This window comes from Berghia stephanieae, chromosome 3 (assembly GCF_034508935.2).
Source record: "Berghia stephanieae isolate SIO BIC M18660-M18661 chromosome 3, UCSD_Bste_1.3, whole genome shotgun sequence".
Lineage (NCBI taxonomy): Eukaryota > Metazoa > Mollusca > Gastropoda > Nudibranchia > Aeolidiidae > Berghia > Berghia stephanieae.
Window position 1 is genome coordinate 63,605,811 of NC_088362.1, and position 19,888 is coordinate 63,625,698.

Consider the following 19,888-nt stretch of genomic DNA (forward strand, 5'->3'; position numbering starts at 1 on the left):
GTCAATCGATTTAAATAACCTTCACCTTGTCTGAAAATCTCAAACCTTTTCGAAGTCCCAGGTTTGAGAGTTCTGTCAAGACATGCACTTATTTGCAGGTCTAATAACCCAATTCCTTATGGCCTCATTATTGTTATGGAAATATAAAACAAATGACGCAAAATATTGTCCATTACAACAATATTAAACTAGGCCCATAAACATATTCGGATATCAGACCTTCATATATGTACACGTCGGTTCATTCGAATCAATCCATATTCAAAGAACAAGTTTTTTTTAGCCAAAATTATAAACACGTGTTGTTTTTTTCAGAAGACTGCAGTATAAAGCGCTTTGAGCACACTTAGTGGATTTTGCGCTATATAAAAGCTCCATTAAAATTTATTATTATTATTATTATTATTATTATTATTATTATTATTATTATTATTATTATTATTATTATTATTATTATTATTATTACCATCACCATCACCATCATCATAACCATTATCATTTCCACTATTACCACCATCACTATCATTATCGTTACTGTCATCAACATTATAATTACCATTATCAACACGATTGCCTTCAAGGATGAGATTTCATTGACAAAATCAATTAAAATTATTTTTTTAAAATGTGTTTCTCATTCTTTCTGTGCCAGTTGTCCATTAAAGTGAGCAGGCGATCCAGTTACTACGTCATCAACCTCATTCTCCCAGTCCTCATGTTGTCATTTCTCAACAACTTCGTCTTTCTCATCCCTGATGAGTCGGGGGAGAAGATTTCATATGGTAGGTACTCCAATGTAAGTCTCCCGTTAGCTCAGTTGTAGAGCGCTCATTTAAGAAAAAGAACAGTTTTTTCCCGGGTGCATCGATATTTAATTTTGTTTTCTCCATTCCCATCCATGAATGGGTAGATAAGTCTGCTAGATCTGGCGGTAAGTACTTTTGGGATAGATGCAGCGTCCTATTCTAAGAGTGAGTATTGAACAATTGGTAATTTCCTTGCAATTTTTTAAATTGAGCTTTTATATAGCGCAATATCCACTAAACGAGCTCCAAGCGCTTTACAAAGGGTCCCTGACCAACAGCAACACGAAACATACGAGACATGACGCCTGTTAGGCGATATTACATTTTTTCCCCGACATAGACAACGTTGATAACGGCCAGGTACTCATTTTACACCTGAGTACGGTGAGAGAATGCGAGTAAAGAGACTTTACCAAGGACTCAACTATGCGACGGGCGAGACTCGAACCCAGGATCTTGCAATCCGAAGGCGAGTGTCAAACTACAAGACCACATAGCCTATAGAAAACTGGATAAACTCCATCCCCAAGGGCCTTATGAGACTTAAGAAGCATTTTTCTTCTTCTTTTTAATACCTTGCCAGGGGGTGTCGTGATTGCGGCAACCTTTACACAATCAAAGCAGTGTTCATGTGATGATTAGCGTCATATCCAAAGGATAGCAAGCAATTGCTACTGTCCGTTAAACGACGGAAGTGCTACTATAACAATCTTGGTAGAGACTTCAAGTTTTAAGAATATTCTCCCAGCATACGCAGCTTATTTTGAAGATAAATTTCTTTTTAAGATAAACACTCGAACACGGTTTCCTCGAACACACGGTTTTCTCGAATTCATTCAAAGGATCCGATTATTTTCCTTATTATTCTTTGTTATCATTCCATTCTTTCCTCGAACACGGTTTTCTCGAATTAATTCAAATGATCCGATTATTTTCCTTATTATTCTTTGTTATCATTCCATTCTTTCCTCTAACACGGTTTTCTCGAACTAATTCCATCCGCCCACCGCAAAAATAGGTTGGTACGTATCACGATAGACGTCATTTTTGTGGATTGTGTCACACGTCGAGAAAATGGCTTTTTTAAAATCGGGTTATTCAACCATAGGTACCTCGGTCATCAGAGCTAAATTTGGTATCGTCTAAAAGGAGAAGGATTTATAGAGCGCAATATCCACTAAATGTGCTCAAAGCGCTTTACAAGGGGTCCCTAATCAACAGCAACACATAACATGTAGAACTAATATAGACAATGCTGTCAACCGCCAGATACTCATTTTAAATCTGAGTACGGTGAGAGAATGTGAGTAAAGAGCATTTTCCAAGGACTCAACTATGCACCAAGTGAGATCGAACCCAGGACCTTCCGATCTGAAAGCGAGTGGCATACCACTAGACCACATAGCCGGAGTTGGAGGAAACCGTACTCGAGTTTATGGTTATATCTGTAAAATTAACTTCTTTCTTCTTCAATAACAATCCCAGGTATCACTGTCCTGCTGTCATTGTCTGTGTTCCTGACCACTGTGAGTACGATGGTCCCTCGTGCTTCCGACAATATCCCAGCTGTAACCAACTACCTGTTGGTTCTCCTGACCTTGGCTGTCCTGTCGGTACTGGCAAGCATTGCTACAGTTTATCTGCACAACGCTGAGGAGGTATGAAAGGGATTTTATTGGGTTATATTTTTGTCACTGTTCACATCATTCTCCGCCGTCTTTACCACTACAGCCATCTTCATCATCATCATCATTATCATTGTCACAAGGGGAAAATATCAATATGGCATTTTACCGTCCGACGACAACTACAATGTGTTACTTGAATTCTCACGCAATACTCCCAAGTGATGAATACGCAAACTTCACACCTAGATGAGAAGTCGCTCAAACTCCGCCAATATCGGACAATGAAAATTAAGTACGAACATCTGGCAGACACGCCCGCCGCCCTATCTTCAAAACAAAACCCATGGCCTTATAAAACCTGCCACTTACAACAAGACATTCTCTCCCAAAAAAATATCGTAAAGGACGGATGCATTTTATCCTGTTCAGTGGTGTGATATTCATTAATAAGGGGTGAGTGGATTACATTGAGTCAAATTTCTTAAATTTCTTTCTAATCTACAGTCTGTATCAACAGTCTTTTTCTGCATACTTTTACGTTTCTATTACTATAAGGTTGATATGCATGATATCATTATGACTTGGCAACATGTAATGTGAACATATTTTTTAATGCCATGTATCATGGCTTCGCTAGTTTGTTTAGCAAGCGCAGGCCGGTACTTCTTGAGGCCAGAGTACCTATCAGCTGTTTATTTCACGCTATCTGGGCGTTAGCATTATATATATATATATATATATATATATATATATATATATATATATATATATATATATATATTATATATATATATTATATATATATTTTTTTTTAAAATTAATATATATATTATATCCCTGTCAGAGGGTACTCCAGTCCGGAAGACAGGCCAAGGAAGATTAACACGGAGAAATCTGACGGCTTGTTTATATTTATATCAAACCATATTCACATCCCTTCCTGCTTTGGCCATAGGAAGAGCTGGCCGACTTCACACCTTTTCATCAAACAGCACTTCTAGAACCTGAAGCAGAGAGACGGTCAATTCAGCTAAGGATCTCAGCTGCTACCAAGATAAGAATCACAATAAAAGAAGATTGTGGTTTTGTTTTGTTTTCCCTTTGTTAGTGCCCAATGATGAATAATAAACACTAAAACATGTAAACATCTTCCATACTATTTAAAACAGAATAAATCTCAGTTACTTTTATTGTCAATTATAAGTGGAAGTGGAACTGTTTTTTTTAATTTATTACTTATTGTATTGCGAAGGTTATATCCTAAGACAGCTATACGAGCCAATAATCATTGCTGTTAAATAATTCCATTTAATATGTAAAGAGGAAATCATAGGTGTTGTAGACCCTTGCATAAATTAATTCTAATGAATAGGATGATTCTGTGAGTGCAGGAGCTGACAACCTATGTAAAACGCTCGTGTGGTGTGGAGATTATTACATAAGTTTTCTAAAATTTTAAAATTTAATCTCCACCTTAAATACCACATTACAACCATCATCATCAGTCTTCCTCCTCATCATCATCATCACTGTCTTCCTCCTCCCCATTATCACCATCCTTGTCCTCCACCTCATCAACATCAGCAGCAATATAATCAGAATCATCAGCATTATCACCATCATCACAATTGTTACTTTAGCCCATTGTTATCCAACATTCTATATTGTCTTCTTACCTTACCAACGTTTATTCTCTTTCCAGAGGTTGGAGGTCAAGTCTTTCTACCATCCATTATCCACTACAAACTTCTTACATTCTGTCAATCTGTCAAGTCTTTCTACCATCCACCATCCACTACAAACTTCTTACATTCTGCCAATCTGTCAAGTCTTTCTACCATCCACCATCCACTACAAACTTCTTACATTCTGGCAATCTGTCAAGTCTTTCTACCATCCACCATCCACTACAAACTTCTTACATTCTGCCAATCTGTCGTCTTTCTACCATCCACTATCCACTACAAACTTCTTACATTCTGCCAATCTGTCAAGTCTTTCTACCATCCACTATCCACTACAAACTTCTTACATTCTGCCAATCTGTCAAGTCTTTCTACCATCCACCATCCACTACAAACTTCTTACATTCTGCCAATCTGTCAAGTCTTTCTACCATCCACCATCCACTACAAACTTCTTATATTCTGCCAATCTCAATTCACTCATTGCTTGTGTCTCAACTGTCCAGACAGCTTTCTTTCATTCCTACCTCCCTTTTTTCCTTCAATTTTTCCTTCTAGTTCTTTTATAATATTTTTTCTCTAAAGTGTTGTGTATTCTGACATTCAATTCAGACAAATATATTTTTCTGTTTTGTTTTTATTTGTTTGTGCGGGTTTTACGGCGCTTGAAACACATTTAGGTCATATCAGCGCAAGTAAAAATGAAGAAAATGGGATAGTAAAAAGTTTAAGAATAACAATTAAAGCACCCAAGAAAAAGTAAGACAAGGGGAATTGGTTCAAATAGGAAACAGATGTAGATTCTACGAGCACACTATCAGTGTACTTAGTTTGAGATCTCCTAAACGTCTCATCCAGACACAAGCACAGGTCCCCACTAAGTGGAATACACACAAAAGTTTACAAATTATTATATATAACACAAAAAAGTAATACAATACATTACATAGATAGAGATGATTTACAAGACAAAAAAAAATCATCTCCAAAAACTATAGCTATACATTTGGCTGTTTCCCTCCCACCCAGGGCCAGGACAAAACCAAGTAATCTCATTCCAAGACAAAGACAGAAAGCAAGTTGGAAAACAGATATAAGGAGATAGAAGACACAGTAAGTGCCTCCCTGCCCACTATGGGAGGTCAGGAACCCCACCCTGACATTTTTCTCTTCTTTACCTTTGAAAATAAAGCTTTTTTTTATAATGATCAAATTCTTCCCGTAGATCATTAACGTTTACCAGCTGGTATAAAATTCAACCACAAGTCGGCCAAACTTGGATCGATCCCCAGTCGAGAGACTGATTTTTTTCTTGTATTTTTCTTTCTTGCTTTGTCTGCCACCTTTCATACACACACTTGTGTCTACCACAAAGCAGTGCTTTATTGCTGTTTTATTCCAATCTATTTCAGGACGAGACAGCTTATTTGAAAGCACAAGAGAATTACAAAACCATGGTTAGAAAGGTAGCGGGTTTCAACTTGGCCGTTGGGAAGACCTACCGTTTTGAAGACGTGACGAGTCCTTCAGAAACAAGTCGTCCATCAGAGGCTACAGAAACGGACCAAGTGATGTCTAATTTACGCGACACCCCGTCCAAAAACAAGTATAAGATCATCACAAAACACCTCAACAAAGTCTGTTTTGTATTGTCGATGGCATTGTGGACATTCACTCAGATATCTTACTTTGTTTACGTCAAGCTGAAGTGAAGGGGATTTGTTCTATGTAAGAAAACATCAGATTCATGTTTTGACGTTTCACACACAAAAAATATTGAAAGTTATAACTAAAGAGATCTGCAAGCTCATCAACACCCCCCCCCCCCAAAAAAAAAAAAACACGTCAATATTATCAAATATTTTGACATTTTGTTTTCATCATCGAAGTTCTAGATATTGACCAAGCCATGTTCGTGTCACTTGAAACCCCCGTCAAAAACCAAAAACCACCACAAAACACATCAACAAAGTCTGCTTCGACTTGGCGATGGCAAAGTGGACAGTCACACAGAAATCTTATTTAATGTTGTTTACGCCAAGCTGAAGTGAAGGAGATTTGTACTACGTAAGAAAACATCAGATTCTTGTTTTGATGTGTCAAAAGAAAATCAAGCTGTCAATAACCACGTTAATATAATATATAAAAAAATCGAAAAGACAAGGACTCGTCACAAATTCATTTTTTAAATTTTGTTTTCATCTGGCATTTCTCCATAGCCTATTTTTCTCATCATTAGTGATTTAGATACAGAGTGAGAGGGTGAATAAAAGAGAGCGAGTGAGTGAGAGACAGTCAGAGAGAGAGAGAGAGAGAGAGAGAGAGATAGATAGATAGATAGAGAAAGAGAGCGACAGACAGGCAGACAGAGAGAGAGAGAGAGAGAGAGAGAATGAGAGAGATTGATAGATAAGAGTGTGAGAGAGATAGAGAGAGAGTGTGTGAGAGAGTTAGAGCGTTATGATAATATGAAATATATGTATTAAGCTTTTCTTTTTCATTTTAAAGCTGTTTGACCAGTTCACTGCCATATTCTGAAAAATTTTGCCAGGAATACAGTGCTTAAAATATTGATCGATTTAAATGACCCTCATCTTGGCAAAAACTCTCAAACCTGGGACTTCGCGAAGTCCCAGGTTTAAGAGTATTTGCCAAGGTGAGGGTTATATAAATCGATCGATATTTGAGGGACGATTTTCATGGCATAATTTTTTAATACACGTCTTTCCAGAATATGGCAGTGAAGTGTTACTACTATTTTGACACCCTTGCCTTTGTAACCTATTCTATATCATTATATAAATGCTTTCTTAAAGCTTAATATCGTTTGTAAAGGTTGAGTATTTCTCTGTTTACACACATTTCTAACAATGGACTTCTTATTTTGGCAACAGTATAGGGGAGAAAAATGTGGGGGCAATTATAACTTGTTCATATTTCATTGGAAGTGTAAAACCGCTCTACTGAAGGACTGGATACATACCTTGTGTAAATGATCTTCAGATTTCAGTGATGGCTAGTCTAAATATATTCTGGTCGTGAATAAAAATCGTTCATCCTCGCTCTTTTACATCCCGCAATCCTAAGAATCTGCCTATACATCCTGCTACTGAAATTAAATAGTTATGCCATCTTCTTGTAACCTATTCATCATTATTATTAGTTCTCGAAGGAGTGGTTAAATACAACTCCCAAGGATTTAGGAACCAAAAGAGTAATGGGCCATATCCCTCGGGAAACCCGTGGAGTTGAGGGGGGAGGAGGGGTCTAATGGTTATGGTGTGGCAGCATCTTTTTCCTTTGTTGAAAACTTACTAAAGAGCGCAGGGGGAGAGGGGAATCAAGACCGTATTCATGGATTTGATTTGAATACAACAAAGTTCATTGTGGAAGAAACCTTCTCACTTGCGTCAACTTTGTATCTTTGTGTTTTGTTTACATTAACTTATAAGTAAGCAACCCATCGTGATTTCAATACGTCATGGATAAACAGACGGACACGATCCAATCAAATCCACTCCATTCTGTAGCAGATTCGGTACTGACGATAGACGCGACAGGGGGTCAAATACCTTACCTCATTCCTTCTCAGGCTAACCCTTCTAGATGATGTACAAGTAGGGAAAAATATAATCTCCCAAAACTAATACTGACTGTTTCCCTCCCAGCTATGGAGTTCAGCAAGGGCCAGGACAAAACCAGGCAATACCATTCCAAGACAAAGACGGAAAACAGATTATAAGGTGAAAGAAGACACAGCAAGTGACCTCCTTCCCGCCATGGGAGGTCCAAGGGCCCCACCCAGTGAGGGGGGACTGTATACAAAATAAGATGAGGGGGATACGGTTAAGACAAAGTATATTTAATTAGATAAAAAATGTATCACAGAATCAAGACACAAATGTTGATATTCATCACAAGAACAAGTCATAACTGTCATCACAAATATAATGCATGACGATATCAGCAGTTTTATGGATTGACTCAACAGTTCCTGTAACCTGTGGTTGCGCATGGATGGTCATGGTTGGAACTTGGGTGTTCGAATTGTTGTAATGATGTCCTTTGAACAAAGAGTTCACCAGAAAATCAAGGAAAAAAACAAGAAAAAACAACATGACTCATTGCTGGTTTTCCTCGGATCCGCGGAAATCCACGATTTTGGAGTCAGAGGAGCTTAAAGGGTTAAAGGCAATCCTTCAAAGTTTTCCTCCTTTTTCAATCTGCTAAAGGGAGAAAAAAAACAACATAAAACTTATTGTGGAGAAAAAATCCAACAGCATTTAGTCTGTTTCAACAATGGAGGATTTTCAATAAACACAATTAGAAATATCTATTTAAAATATTTTTTAAAGGTCAATAAAAAGGAAGAAAAGGGGATAGTAAAAAGTTCTAGAATTACAATTAAAGTACCCAATAAAATGTAAGACAAAGGGGAATTGATTCAAATAGAAAACATGTAGATTCCAAGAGCACACTATCAAAGTACTTAGTTTAAGATCACCTAAAAGTCTCATTCAGACACAAGCAAACGTCCCCACTAAGAGGAAGACACCAAAATGTTTACAAATAAATCATAAATAATATGGAAACAAAACTTAATACAGTGCATTAAAGAGAGATGATTTACAAGACAAAAAATATCATCTCCCAGAACTCTAACTATATATTTGACTGTTTTACTCCCAGCTAGGAGTATCCGGCCAGGGCCAGGAGAAAATCAAGTAATCTCATCCAAAGACAAGACAGAAAGCATGTTGGAAAACAGATACAGGGGGATAGAAGACACAGTAAGTGCCTCCCTGCCCACTATGGGAGGTCAGGAACCCCATCCTGTATTATGGAGTGAAAAAACATAATCTAATGTAATACATAATCTAATGTAATATTGAAAGATTTTCAATAAACACGATTAGACATATCTCTAAATGTAAACAATGACGACAACATTGTAAGAACTAGTTATATAAAATATTAGCAAATTTCACAAGATTTTAGTAAAAATCCAAGATTCAAAATCTTTCATCATGAGTTGTAAGAACTAATTTACATGGTACATCGGATTTTAAAAATTTGTTTTTAAAAAAACTTTGTAAACATTCATAAAGTTCCTAAAAAATAAAATAAAAAAAGCTTTTATATAGCGCATTAAACTAAACGTGCACAAAGCACTTTACAAAGGGGCCCTGAACAACAGCAGCATGTAACTTGTAGAGTGAGACACGAAGCCTGTTGGGCGATGTTATAATTTTTTTCGAACAGATACAACCCTGTTAAGGGCCAGATACTGATTTTACACCAGGGTACAGTGAGAGAATGTGAATAAAGAGCTATTTCCAAGGACTCATCTATGAGCCGAGAGAGACTCGAACCCAGGACCTTCTGATCCATAACCGAGTGTCATACCACAAGACCACATAGCTGCACATGTCAAAGTGACATCCTCTATTAATTCCAGCAGGAATATGCAAGACATTCCTTTAACTGGGAATACATTTTGGTGAAACAGATTTGAACGTTGACCCTGTTTTTGTTTTGTTTTAAAGGGTTTTACAGCACTTGCAACACATTTAGGTCATATCAAAACCAGTAACAAGAAAGAAAATGCGATAGTAAAAAAATTCTAGAATTACAATCAAAGTACCAAAAAAAAAAAAAAAAAACCGAAAAAAAAACCGAAGGGGAATTGGTTCATGTACATGGGTGCCAGCAGGAAGAAGTGCTGACTCCTGAAACTAAAATCTCAACACTTTGCCAAACCTGAAAATGTTCCTACTGAAAATGCGGCCTAAACTTTACTCTTATTTCATCAGCGTTTTTATACCATTATTAAATGATTACACAGCAAACATATTGACACAATGAGGAAATTAATTTGATTTTAAAACCAACTTATAATACATAGTGAAATACTCACAGTGCAGTTGTCTCTCTCTAGGGGAGCCAAAGAACAGAGAGAGAGACAGAGAGTACCAAAGGTACTCCCTCAACATTTTTTGAAAAATTTAGTGATGGACACCGGCTTGGGCCCATCACTCAGCCCCACTGAAACCGGAGGTATTTGACTTTGAGAAACCGGAATTCCGGCATGAACTGGAAAACTGGCACCCATGTTCATGTAGGGAACAGATGCTGTCTTGTGGTATGACATTTGCTTTTGGATTGGAAGTTCCTGGGTTCGAGCCTCGCTCGGTCCATAGTTGAGTACCTGGCCGTGAAAAACATTGTCTCTGTTCGGGGAAAACATTACAATATCGCACGTTTTGCTGTTGGTCAGTGGACCCTTTCTAAAGCGCTTTGAACATGTTAGTGGATATTGCTCTATATAAAACTTCAATTTTGTTTTAGATGGCATAAATCAAATTGACGGTAAAAATATAATTATAGTTGGCTTATGTTTTTATGTTATATTGAGGAGAATTATTTTGCCTTATCAAACCATCAAGGACTAAAATTGTCATTTAAACATCAAAATCCTCTTTTAGCACCTGATTCATCCTTATTTATTACTGTTTTGAAGGTACAGGTTACATATGAAGGCTGTTTTCCAAAAACTCATTAAGTCGATTTTTCTACTTTTTGAGATTTTCCATCCATGAGAAAAATTGAAATGTAAATTTTATTTTAAACAATAGTTGACACAGGAAATTTCCCTAGATGTGTGTGAATTTGAAGTTTAAATATGATAAAATGAGAGACTGAATGAGAAATTTTAGGGGAAATAATCCTCAATATCTCAAAATTGGAAAAACGGAGTTAGGGAGTTTTGGAAAACCACTGTTAATATTTTCCCAATCAAGGAGTATCCAAGTATAGACAGGTGTTAAAAAAACAAACAAAATAAACTAGAGCATTTATATACTGCAATATTCACTAAACATGCTCAAAGTGCTTTACATGGTGTCCATAAGCAACAGCAACATTTAATATGTCGAACAAAACATGGCGCCTGTTAGGCGATATTACTTTTTAATTTTTTTTTTGGATAGAGAATGTGAGTAAAGAACCTTTTCCAAGGACTCAACTATGTGCAGCTCAAAGCGAGACTCAAACCCAGGACCTTCCAATCTGAAGGCGAGTGTCATACCACCAGACCACAAAGCCGTTGTCAAGAATAAAACCATTGCAAATGCTGTTGGCTGAAGCGAGAATAACAAATAGCAGGCATAATAGAATGGGAGCTTACATGTAGTTGACAAAGAAACAGGATGTGGATGTTTCGGGTTTCCCCTTTGTCAACAAAACACAAGGAATATAACACTAAAGATGAATGAGAGATGAGAAGATACACCAGGCTTCCATCTCTCATTCCCCCTTAATGTTGAATTCATCATGTTTTGTTGACAAAGGGGAAAGCAGAAACATCCACAACAATCGTCATTGTCAATTTCATCAAAACTTTTTTTCACTTAAATGATAGTTATCAAAGAATAAAAAAATGAATCTTATATACAAATGTGAGTCAACAAACCAGAAAATGATATAGATGAAATGTGACTAGCACCGGGTCAGCAAGTGTTCCCTATGCATAGGGAGATAATTTGGACAGTTTAAACGACAAGCAGACTATCCCTTATTTTTTTTTTTCAATACTCGTAATTTCCTTTTTCTCTCTCAAATTTTCAAAACAAAACAAAAAGTCATTATCAAATTTTGCTGAGCTCAGAGTTTCATATTAAACATGACAAACTTGATACAATAAATGATCTTAAAATATAAGATGATTAATAATATATTGAAAGTGCTGCGATTCGGTGCCAGTGGAATGTGCTACACCAAGGACATGGGAATTGCTTTCTTAAATAACATTTTCACCTGTGCACACAGATAACGGTAAGCAATAATTTTCAGATAATCAGCAGTGTGGAGATTAACGCTTTCAGCTTTTGTTTTTCGTTTGTTGTTTTTAAGGGTTTTATGGCGCTTGCAACATATTTAGGTCATATCAGCGCCAGTAAAAAGGAAGAAAATTGGATATTAAAAATATTCTCGATGTACAATTAAAAGGATTTGACAAAAAAGCAAGAAAAAAGGGAAATGGTAGAAATAGGGAACGAATGCAGATTCCAAGACAGAGACAGAAAGCAAGTTGGAAAACAGATATAGAGGTATAGAATATAGAGTCCCCTATGGGAGGACAGACAAATGGCCCCCTCTTAGTATCTTTCAATCTTGTCATTTTTCATGGAGCATAACGTGAACTGTATAAGAAAGCACATAAAATTGAAAGTTTGATAAGTTAAATAATGCTCGTTTTCAGATAACACTGCAAAAGTGAAATGTTTGTTTATCTGACATGAACTTCAATCAGTCGTAAGGTCGCTGTGACTTATCTCTACCTATTTTGGCAGATTGTCTGTTATTGGTCTTGATTGACATGAACTTCAATCAGTCGTAAGTCGCTGTGACTTATCTCTACCTATTTTGGCAGATTGTCTGTTATTGGTCTTGATTTGAAATTGGAAAAAAAAAAAAAAAATTAGAAATAAATGTAAAAGCACTGAGAACTTCTAATTCAAAACATGATAAGTAAATATATAAATGAATGGTTCAGTGTGATTTTTACAGATGGAAAAACATCAGGTAAGGCAGTTTGGAGAAAATATAATATAAAATGGATTTTGACTAACTTTGTTTAAGATACTAAACTTATCTTTTATAAAATAGCAGACTAGCAGCTAAATTTCTAACCAGTTAAATGTCGTACTTTAGAAAAACACGTATTTAAAAAATTTGGCCAGAAAACTCCTCAATCAATTATCGATCGATTAAAATAACTCTCATCTTGGCAAAAACTCTCAAACCTGGGACTTTAAGGTTAACCTCGTGAGGTCTTCTGAGTTTTCAGGCCAAATTTTTTAAAGCGTTTCCTTCCAGAGCATGGCATTTAACTGGTTAATCACCACAATTTTTACAATTTATATAATTCTAAAATTATTCAGATGTAATTATAAGCCACTAGAAGCTGTGGACTGTAAAAAACAGAAAACAAAAATGAATATGACAGGTTCAAAAAATTTTTAAGTAGCAAACATGGAATGTTTCGGGCTCAAAACCCTTCTTCAACCAACATCAAACACAATAAAAATATAAAAAACATCACTTTTCAAAATGGGAAAAAATGTATTAAAAATGAGCATGGACGCAGATAGTTTTATTTAACTATCATTAACATGTAAAAACTAAAAACATTAGCTTTGATACTACGCCTATAATTTGTCTCAGAATGATGTAATAAACAGGCATGGGGTAAAAGTAACCCGGATAAACTACGGGTATAGTCGGTGTTAGGGTTGAGTGAGTTAAAGACAGCACTGAAATATTTGGAATGTCCTTTGTGCGGGTAAAGGATCTTAAAATTACTTGCAGAAATGGACGTGGCTTAAATATTTCTCTGTTATCTATCTGATGTACTAATTTTTTTATTGTTTTTGTTGTTGGCTGAAGAAGGGTTTTGAACCCAAACCATCCTGAGTTTGGTATTTAAAATTTTTGTTGTTGAAGCTTTTATGTTCATTTTTAAACATTCAGCCGATGGAAAATATACATAAACAACTATTCGTAAACTAATAATGTATTTTCTTTTTTTAAATGGATTTTCTTTGATGATAAAATAATCTTAACTTAACATAAAACAATCTAAATAACAGCCTCAATCTTCACTTGGTCCCTGGGTTTTTTGTTATCACCAAACATCTCTATCTCTGAGATGTTACGTTTGTGTGGGTCCCGTGCCACCACGACAAATTGGCCTTTCCCTCCCTGGGGCTGTTGGGATAGCGTGGAGATTGTATGGGAAGTCGGGGTTATTTCCATCCTCTGTTGATGTTGCTCAATGCCGTCACGTCGCTTTTTAGAAAACGAGGTAGAAAGGAAAAAGCCATATCAAGTTGAATCAAATGAATTTTTTGTTGAATAGCTGATAATAATAATAATAATAATAATAATAATAATAATAATAATAATAATAATAATAATAATAATAAATAATAATGATGATGAGGATAATAATAATAATATTAATAATAGTAATAATAATAATAGTAATAATAATAAATAATAATAATAAATAATAATAATAATAATAATAGTAATAATAATAATAATAATAATAATAATAATAATAATAATAATAATAATAATAATAATAATAATAATAATAATAATAATAATAATAATAATAATAATAATAATGATAAACATTTCTACCACGCATCTACCCTTAAATAAACAGAGGACTCTGAGCACACAGTGATAAGATACATCCTGTCAAATGTACAAATCTCAAAATAGAATAGAGAGAGAATTTCTATGCTCGTTTGAGTTTTTATAGGTTATACAGTGCCTCTGATACTGTTAGCTGTTAGGTCATTTCCGTGCCAGTAAAAAGGAAGAAAATAGAGGAAAGTTGTAGATTTGAAGTTGAAATAATTGAAGAAAAAGGAAGACAGAGTGTTTAAATAGGGAACAAAAGATTCCATGATCAATCCACCAATGTGCTTATTTTGACATAACTTACAGATCTTATTGATCTAGGATCCCACTATGATGGATACACTTCAAATGTTTACAAAGTACAATATACAATATACGGTATTCAGAACTAATAATTACAATAGAACATAACGGTAACAGAGAGATGATTTACAATGACAAAAAAAAAAACAAAAGAAAAGAAAGATGTTTTTATATGTTTTAGGGGTTTTTTGTTTGTTTGTTTGTTGCTTTATGTCTCTTCCAACACAATTGAGGTTATATGAGAGACCGCTGAAACAAAAAAACAAGCAATCTAACAAAAATAGTACAAATGTAAATCAAAATCATAACCTAAAGACATCATAAGCTAAATTATAAATAACCAAGAACAAACAGGCAGAAGATTTACAGAAGAAAAATATCCCCTGTCAAAAATACAATCACAAACCAAAGAAGCAGGATAGGCTAGTAAAGAGAGGAAGAAACGACATCACTATCGGATCGTACACCCATGCGAACATCATAGGTATATGATTCAAGGGTGATGCTCCCATCCAACCACCAGCTTTAGGGGGTTTAAAGGGCTGACAACACTTTTAGGTTATTTCAGCACCAGCAAAAGGAATATAATAGAAGAAAATTGTAGATATGATGAAGTTGAAAGCACTGTTTACATAGGGAACAGAGGAGTCCACAGATAAATCCACCAATGTACCTATTTTGACATTGCCTTAAAGTCCTATCCAGGCACAAAGGATCGCGCTGTGACGGATACACTGTTTGTTTGTTTGTTTTTAAGGAATTTAAGGTGCTTGCAACACATTACGGTCATATCAGCGCCAGTAAAAAGGAAGATAATGGGATAGTAAAAAGTTCTAGAATTACAATTAAAGCACCCAAGAAAAAGGTAAGACAAAGGGGAATGGTTCAAAAAGGAAAGGGATGCAGATTCCAAGAGCACACTATCAAAGTACTTAGTTTGAGATCACCTAAAAATCCCATCCAGACACAAGCACAGGTCCCCACTAAGAGGAATACACTAAAATGTTTTACAAATCATATTTAACATGTAAACAAAACATAATACAGTACAGTGCATAACAGAGATATGATTTACAAGACTAAAAATATCATCTCCCAAGACTCTAACTATACATTTGACTGTTTCCCTCTCAGCTAAGGTATCTGGCCAGGGCCAGGACAAAACTAAGTAATCTCATTCTAATACAAAGACAGAAAGCATGTTGGAAAACAACATTATAAGGGGATAGAAGACACAGTAAGTGCCTCCCTGCCCACTATGGGAGGTCAGGAACCCCACCCGGGAAAGATACACTCAAATGTTTACAAAGTAAAATATACAGTATTTAAAACTAATAATTATAATAGAACATAACAGTAACAGAGATATGATTTACAAGGAAAAGAAATAATAATAATATAATAATATATGCGTCAGTGCATGAGAAAATCAGTCGCTTGGTGAAAATTTTGGATTTGCATTTTTTTGCATTTTCTGAAAGCATATACTCCCCTGTGCATTTTAATCTTTATTTGAAGTAATTCGGGTGATTTTTCATGAAGTTATGGTCAGATGTATGGGTCAGGGTCTGGAAACCTTATTTTGAGAAAATGGCTCTCAAAGTTGAGATAGCTTTAATCAAGCATATTCACCTCTGTCAGAGGAAATGTATGTGTATTTTATGTTGTATACGTAAAATATAGAATTGACAGGACCGTATGGAATTCCTTCCAGTGTCAAATTAAAGCATAACGATCAATTTATTCCAATCAAATCATTTATTCCACGTCTCATAAGTCATTCATGCCATGTTTATACTTTGTTTCATTCTCAGTCTCAGTCTTTGTCATGACAATCGAAGCTCTTCAAATATAATTTCTTGATTAATGTTCAAAACCAAGGGAGATGGTGTTACACAGATAATCCATTTCTAATAGATTGAACTTAAATTAAAACATTAAACACGTGCAAACTTAGATTAAATCGAAGACAGAAGTAGAAGGGGGTGTGTGTCTCCCATTCTTGTTCGAGAGATATCGACTCATCATCGTCTTCCAAAGAATCAGAAAGGGTATCTCTGGTGCTGAAATACTCTCGTATTATTTGGGAGGCACTCTCGCTTCGAACAACATCCCCAAAACAGATTTTAGTGGCCTGGTTGATAATATTTGCTACTTGAGCGGCTTCGGCTGATGTTGTTTTCTGTGCCATTTTTGTTTGCGGATGTGAAGGTTGTGAATGTAAACAAAGACTAGACTATGGCATTGTATAATTTTCATGAATTAGACCTGTAAATGAGCTCTATAAAAATTGACTGAAACTGAAACTCTTCGTAATTCGTCGTAGCGGTAAAATCCAAAGAATCAAAATGAAAGGTAAACAGCAAGCTCACTTGAGCAAAGCAATGGCAGAAAACTAAATTGCGAGGGAATTAATTAGGCTACTTACCATTGTTCCTTGTAATTAGGTACCCGATCAGTGAAGAAACTTAGAAACGGTCAACCAGTTTGTTTACAACATGAGGTAATCGAGATGTGCTTGTAGCAATCATTTAACTTTCGATTTGAAGGTGTCTACATAACGAACTTCCGGTGTTTCGAATTTTTCTTTCTCATACTTTTCCTGTCCTTCAAGTAAATGTGGTCAATTTTGGCTTAGATGAAACAGTGAAATTTATCGCTCGGCGGCTCAGTTAAAATTGGCTACGACAGGTTTCGAAAGTGAAAAAATAATTTCACGAAGGCTGTGTGAAAATACACTGGGGTGTGTTCAGACACAGCAATTCTAAAAAGCATCGCTTAGCCTTGGCAATATATATATCCATCATTAATATAAACTGCCCATGAGCTATGCGTGGGGCTGTGGAACATTCCTAGTTAACTTTACAGTCAATCGACTACGATTCATGAATTCTTTCTTTATTCATTTCTTTCTTCCCTTTTTAAAAATATTTGAATTTGACGAATTGACTGATTTCAGTTAATTGACTGAGAATTTACAGGTCTGAATGAATTTTGCAGAAAATACAAGTGCATTAATTAAAAGCATATGTTGAGTCGATCAAGGGAAAGATAAAGAAGGCATTTGGAGGGGAAAATGTGCTTTTTCGATATGTGAGTGCATTGTTTTGTGCATCAAACTGCCGTGACCCAGATTCGTCGAAGTCACTCGACTTCACTCGACACTCGACTGGCCATTGACGGGTCATGGATGCGCAGAGATTCTCACGGTCAGCATTCTTTATGTATTCATGCGCACTAGGTTTCAATGGAAAGCCAGGGGAATCCCCTTTAATTTGATATGCATTACATACTGGATTCTTAGAAAACTAATGTCCGTCCGCGAGATCTAAAAATGGGAAAGATATCGAGAGACTTTTCTCAAATTTCATACTTTTTCAACTAGACTAGCTGTAAGAAATAATTAAAATAAAATATTTAGAAGTGACAATTAAACTTAAATATTTCACGAATATGTATAAAAATGATTGATTTAATCATTTATGACAAGAACTCATTTTTGATAAAAATTGACCTTCGAACTAAAATAGGCAATATCTCAGCTCGAATCTCTTCACCAAGCGACTGATTTTCTCATGCACCGTAACATATTTGAATGCCTCCCTCCCAGCTAAGGATCCCAGCCAGGACAGGAAATACGCCGAGCAATGTCAATCCAGAACAAAGACAGAGAGCAACATGGAAAGGGAAAACCAGATATGGGGGATAGAAGACACAGCATAAATAACTTGAGCTTTAATATAGCACAATATCCACTAAACATGCTCAAAACGCCTTGTAAAGCATTTTGACCACAATTAGTGGATATTGCTCAAAATAAAAGCTAAAGTTTTTGTGGTTTAAAAAAAAAAAAGAAGTGGAAAACTTACATAGGAGGTGTCATGAGTAAGGTTGCCAGCACCAGAACGGTGGACTAAACTAACCCCAGGCTTGGAGTCGACATACTGTGACTGGCCATTGCTGCTCAATGTTTCATGCTTGGGTACGGTGCCGTCCCCGATTCTCTCCAATATTTTGCTGACTCGGCTAACCTGTGTAGAAAAAAAATAACGGAGTCTGAATGAATGAATTGGATGGAGAGAACTTTGTTTATTCTAATTTTTCTTTAATGAGTTTTGCTTCCTATGCACTTCGGATAAGTAAGTAAGTAAGTTTCCTATGCACAGACATGCCAACCCTTCATATTCCAAAAGTGGAATTAGAATATTAGAAAATAGGAATTTGAGATGAAAAGTAGGAATCTTGGATAATTCTGTATCAAAATGACCACCAACTTTGCCACCAAACACATAAAAGACAATACTCGGGCCCAAATGGCAAAACTATATCTCACATGTATTAGGTAATAGAAAGGGGAAGGGGGGAAAAGAGTGCAATTAAATTTCCTATTTAGCTCCCTTTTGGAAATCACTAAAAAGAAAATTCACCTTTTAACCTCCCCCCCCCCCCCCACATCCGTCCATTTGTTTTTCTTCTTACCATTATCATCATTTTTGAAAATCGGAATTTTAAAGACAATGGCGGAATTGTGGAAAAGAAAGAGTGAAAAGGGAATAAGTTCACCAAAAATAGAAGGGTAGGCAGGTATGTATAGTTTAAAAAAACAAAAACTGAACCCACTCCGTACCAACTGTAGGAAAATCGTCAAATTCCTTACGATGAAACCAACAATTTGCCTATTCCGATTTCTTTTGTGGCTATGTGGTCTTGTGGTATGACACCCGCTTTCGGATCAGAAGGTCCTGGGTTCGAGCCTTGCTCGGTTCATAGTTGAGTCTTTGGAAAAGGCTCTTTACTTATATTCTCTCACCATAATCAGGTGTGAACTGAGTTCCTGGCCACTAACAGCATTGTTTCTGTCGGAAAAAAAATTTGTAATATTGCCTAATGCAAGTTCGGAATGAAAGTTAACAATAATAAAATTCACTCCATTCCATGCAAACTAATAAACAAAAATGAATATAACAGCTTCAAAATAAACAAAATACCAAACAGGAATGTTTCGGACTCAAAACCCCTCTCCAGCCAACAAAAAAAACAACAAAATAAAAACACAAATACATGATAAAAATAACAGATCGACAGCAAAGAAGTTTCCCAGCGTCAATCTGGGTTTTTTTTAGTAATGTATTCGTGTTTTCATTGTCTTTTTAAAAGTTTTTTATTTTGTTGTTGGCTGAAAAAGGGGTTTTTTAGCCCGAAACGTTCTGTGTTTGGTAGGTATTTTATTCCTTTTTTAAAGTCTGTTATA

General features: G+C 35.7%; 2 protein-coding genes across 2 annotated transcripts in view; one reads left to right on the forward strand and one right to left on the reverse strand.

Moving 5' to 3' along the window:
* Positions 1-7,683, forward strand: part of LOC144969619 (uncharacterized) — a 50,602-nt gene extending 42,919 nt beyond the window's left edge. The window contains exons 13-15 of the mRNA XM_078908758.1: positions 653-782; positions 2,292-2,464; positions 5,532-7,683. Coding sequence (XP_078764884.1) covers positions 653-782; positions 2,292-2,464; positions 5,532-5,831 — 603 coding nt within the window. The 3' untranslated portion in view covers positions 5,832-7,683. The remainder of the gene's footprint in view (positions 1-652; positions 783-2,291; positions 2,465-5,531) is intronic.
* A 282-nt stretch (positions 7,684-7,965) lies between these two features.
* The window catches only part of LOC144968182 (glutamine-dependent NAD(+) synthetase-like), a 31,394-nt gene continuing 19,471 nt past the window's right edge, over positions 7,966-19,888 (reverse strand). Inside the window, exons 18-19 of the mRNA XM_078906273.1 lie at positions 18,507-18,668; positions 7,966-13,968 (exon numbers count right to left, since the gene is read on the reverse strand). Coding sequence (XP_078762399.1) covers positions 13,759-13,968; positions 18,507-18,668 — 372 coding nt within the window. The 3' untranslated portion in view covers positions 7,966-13,758. The remainder of the gene's footprint in view (positions 13,969-18,506; positions 18,669-19,888) is intronic.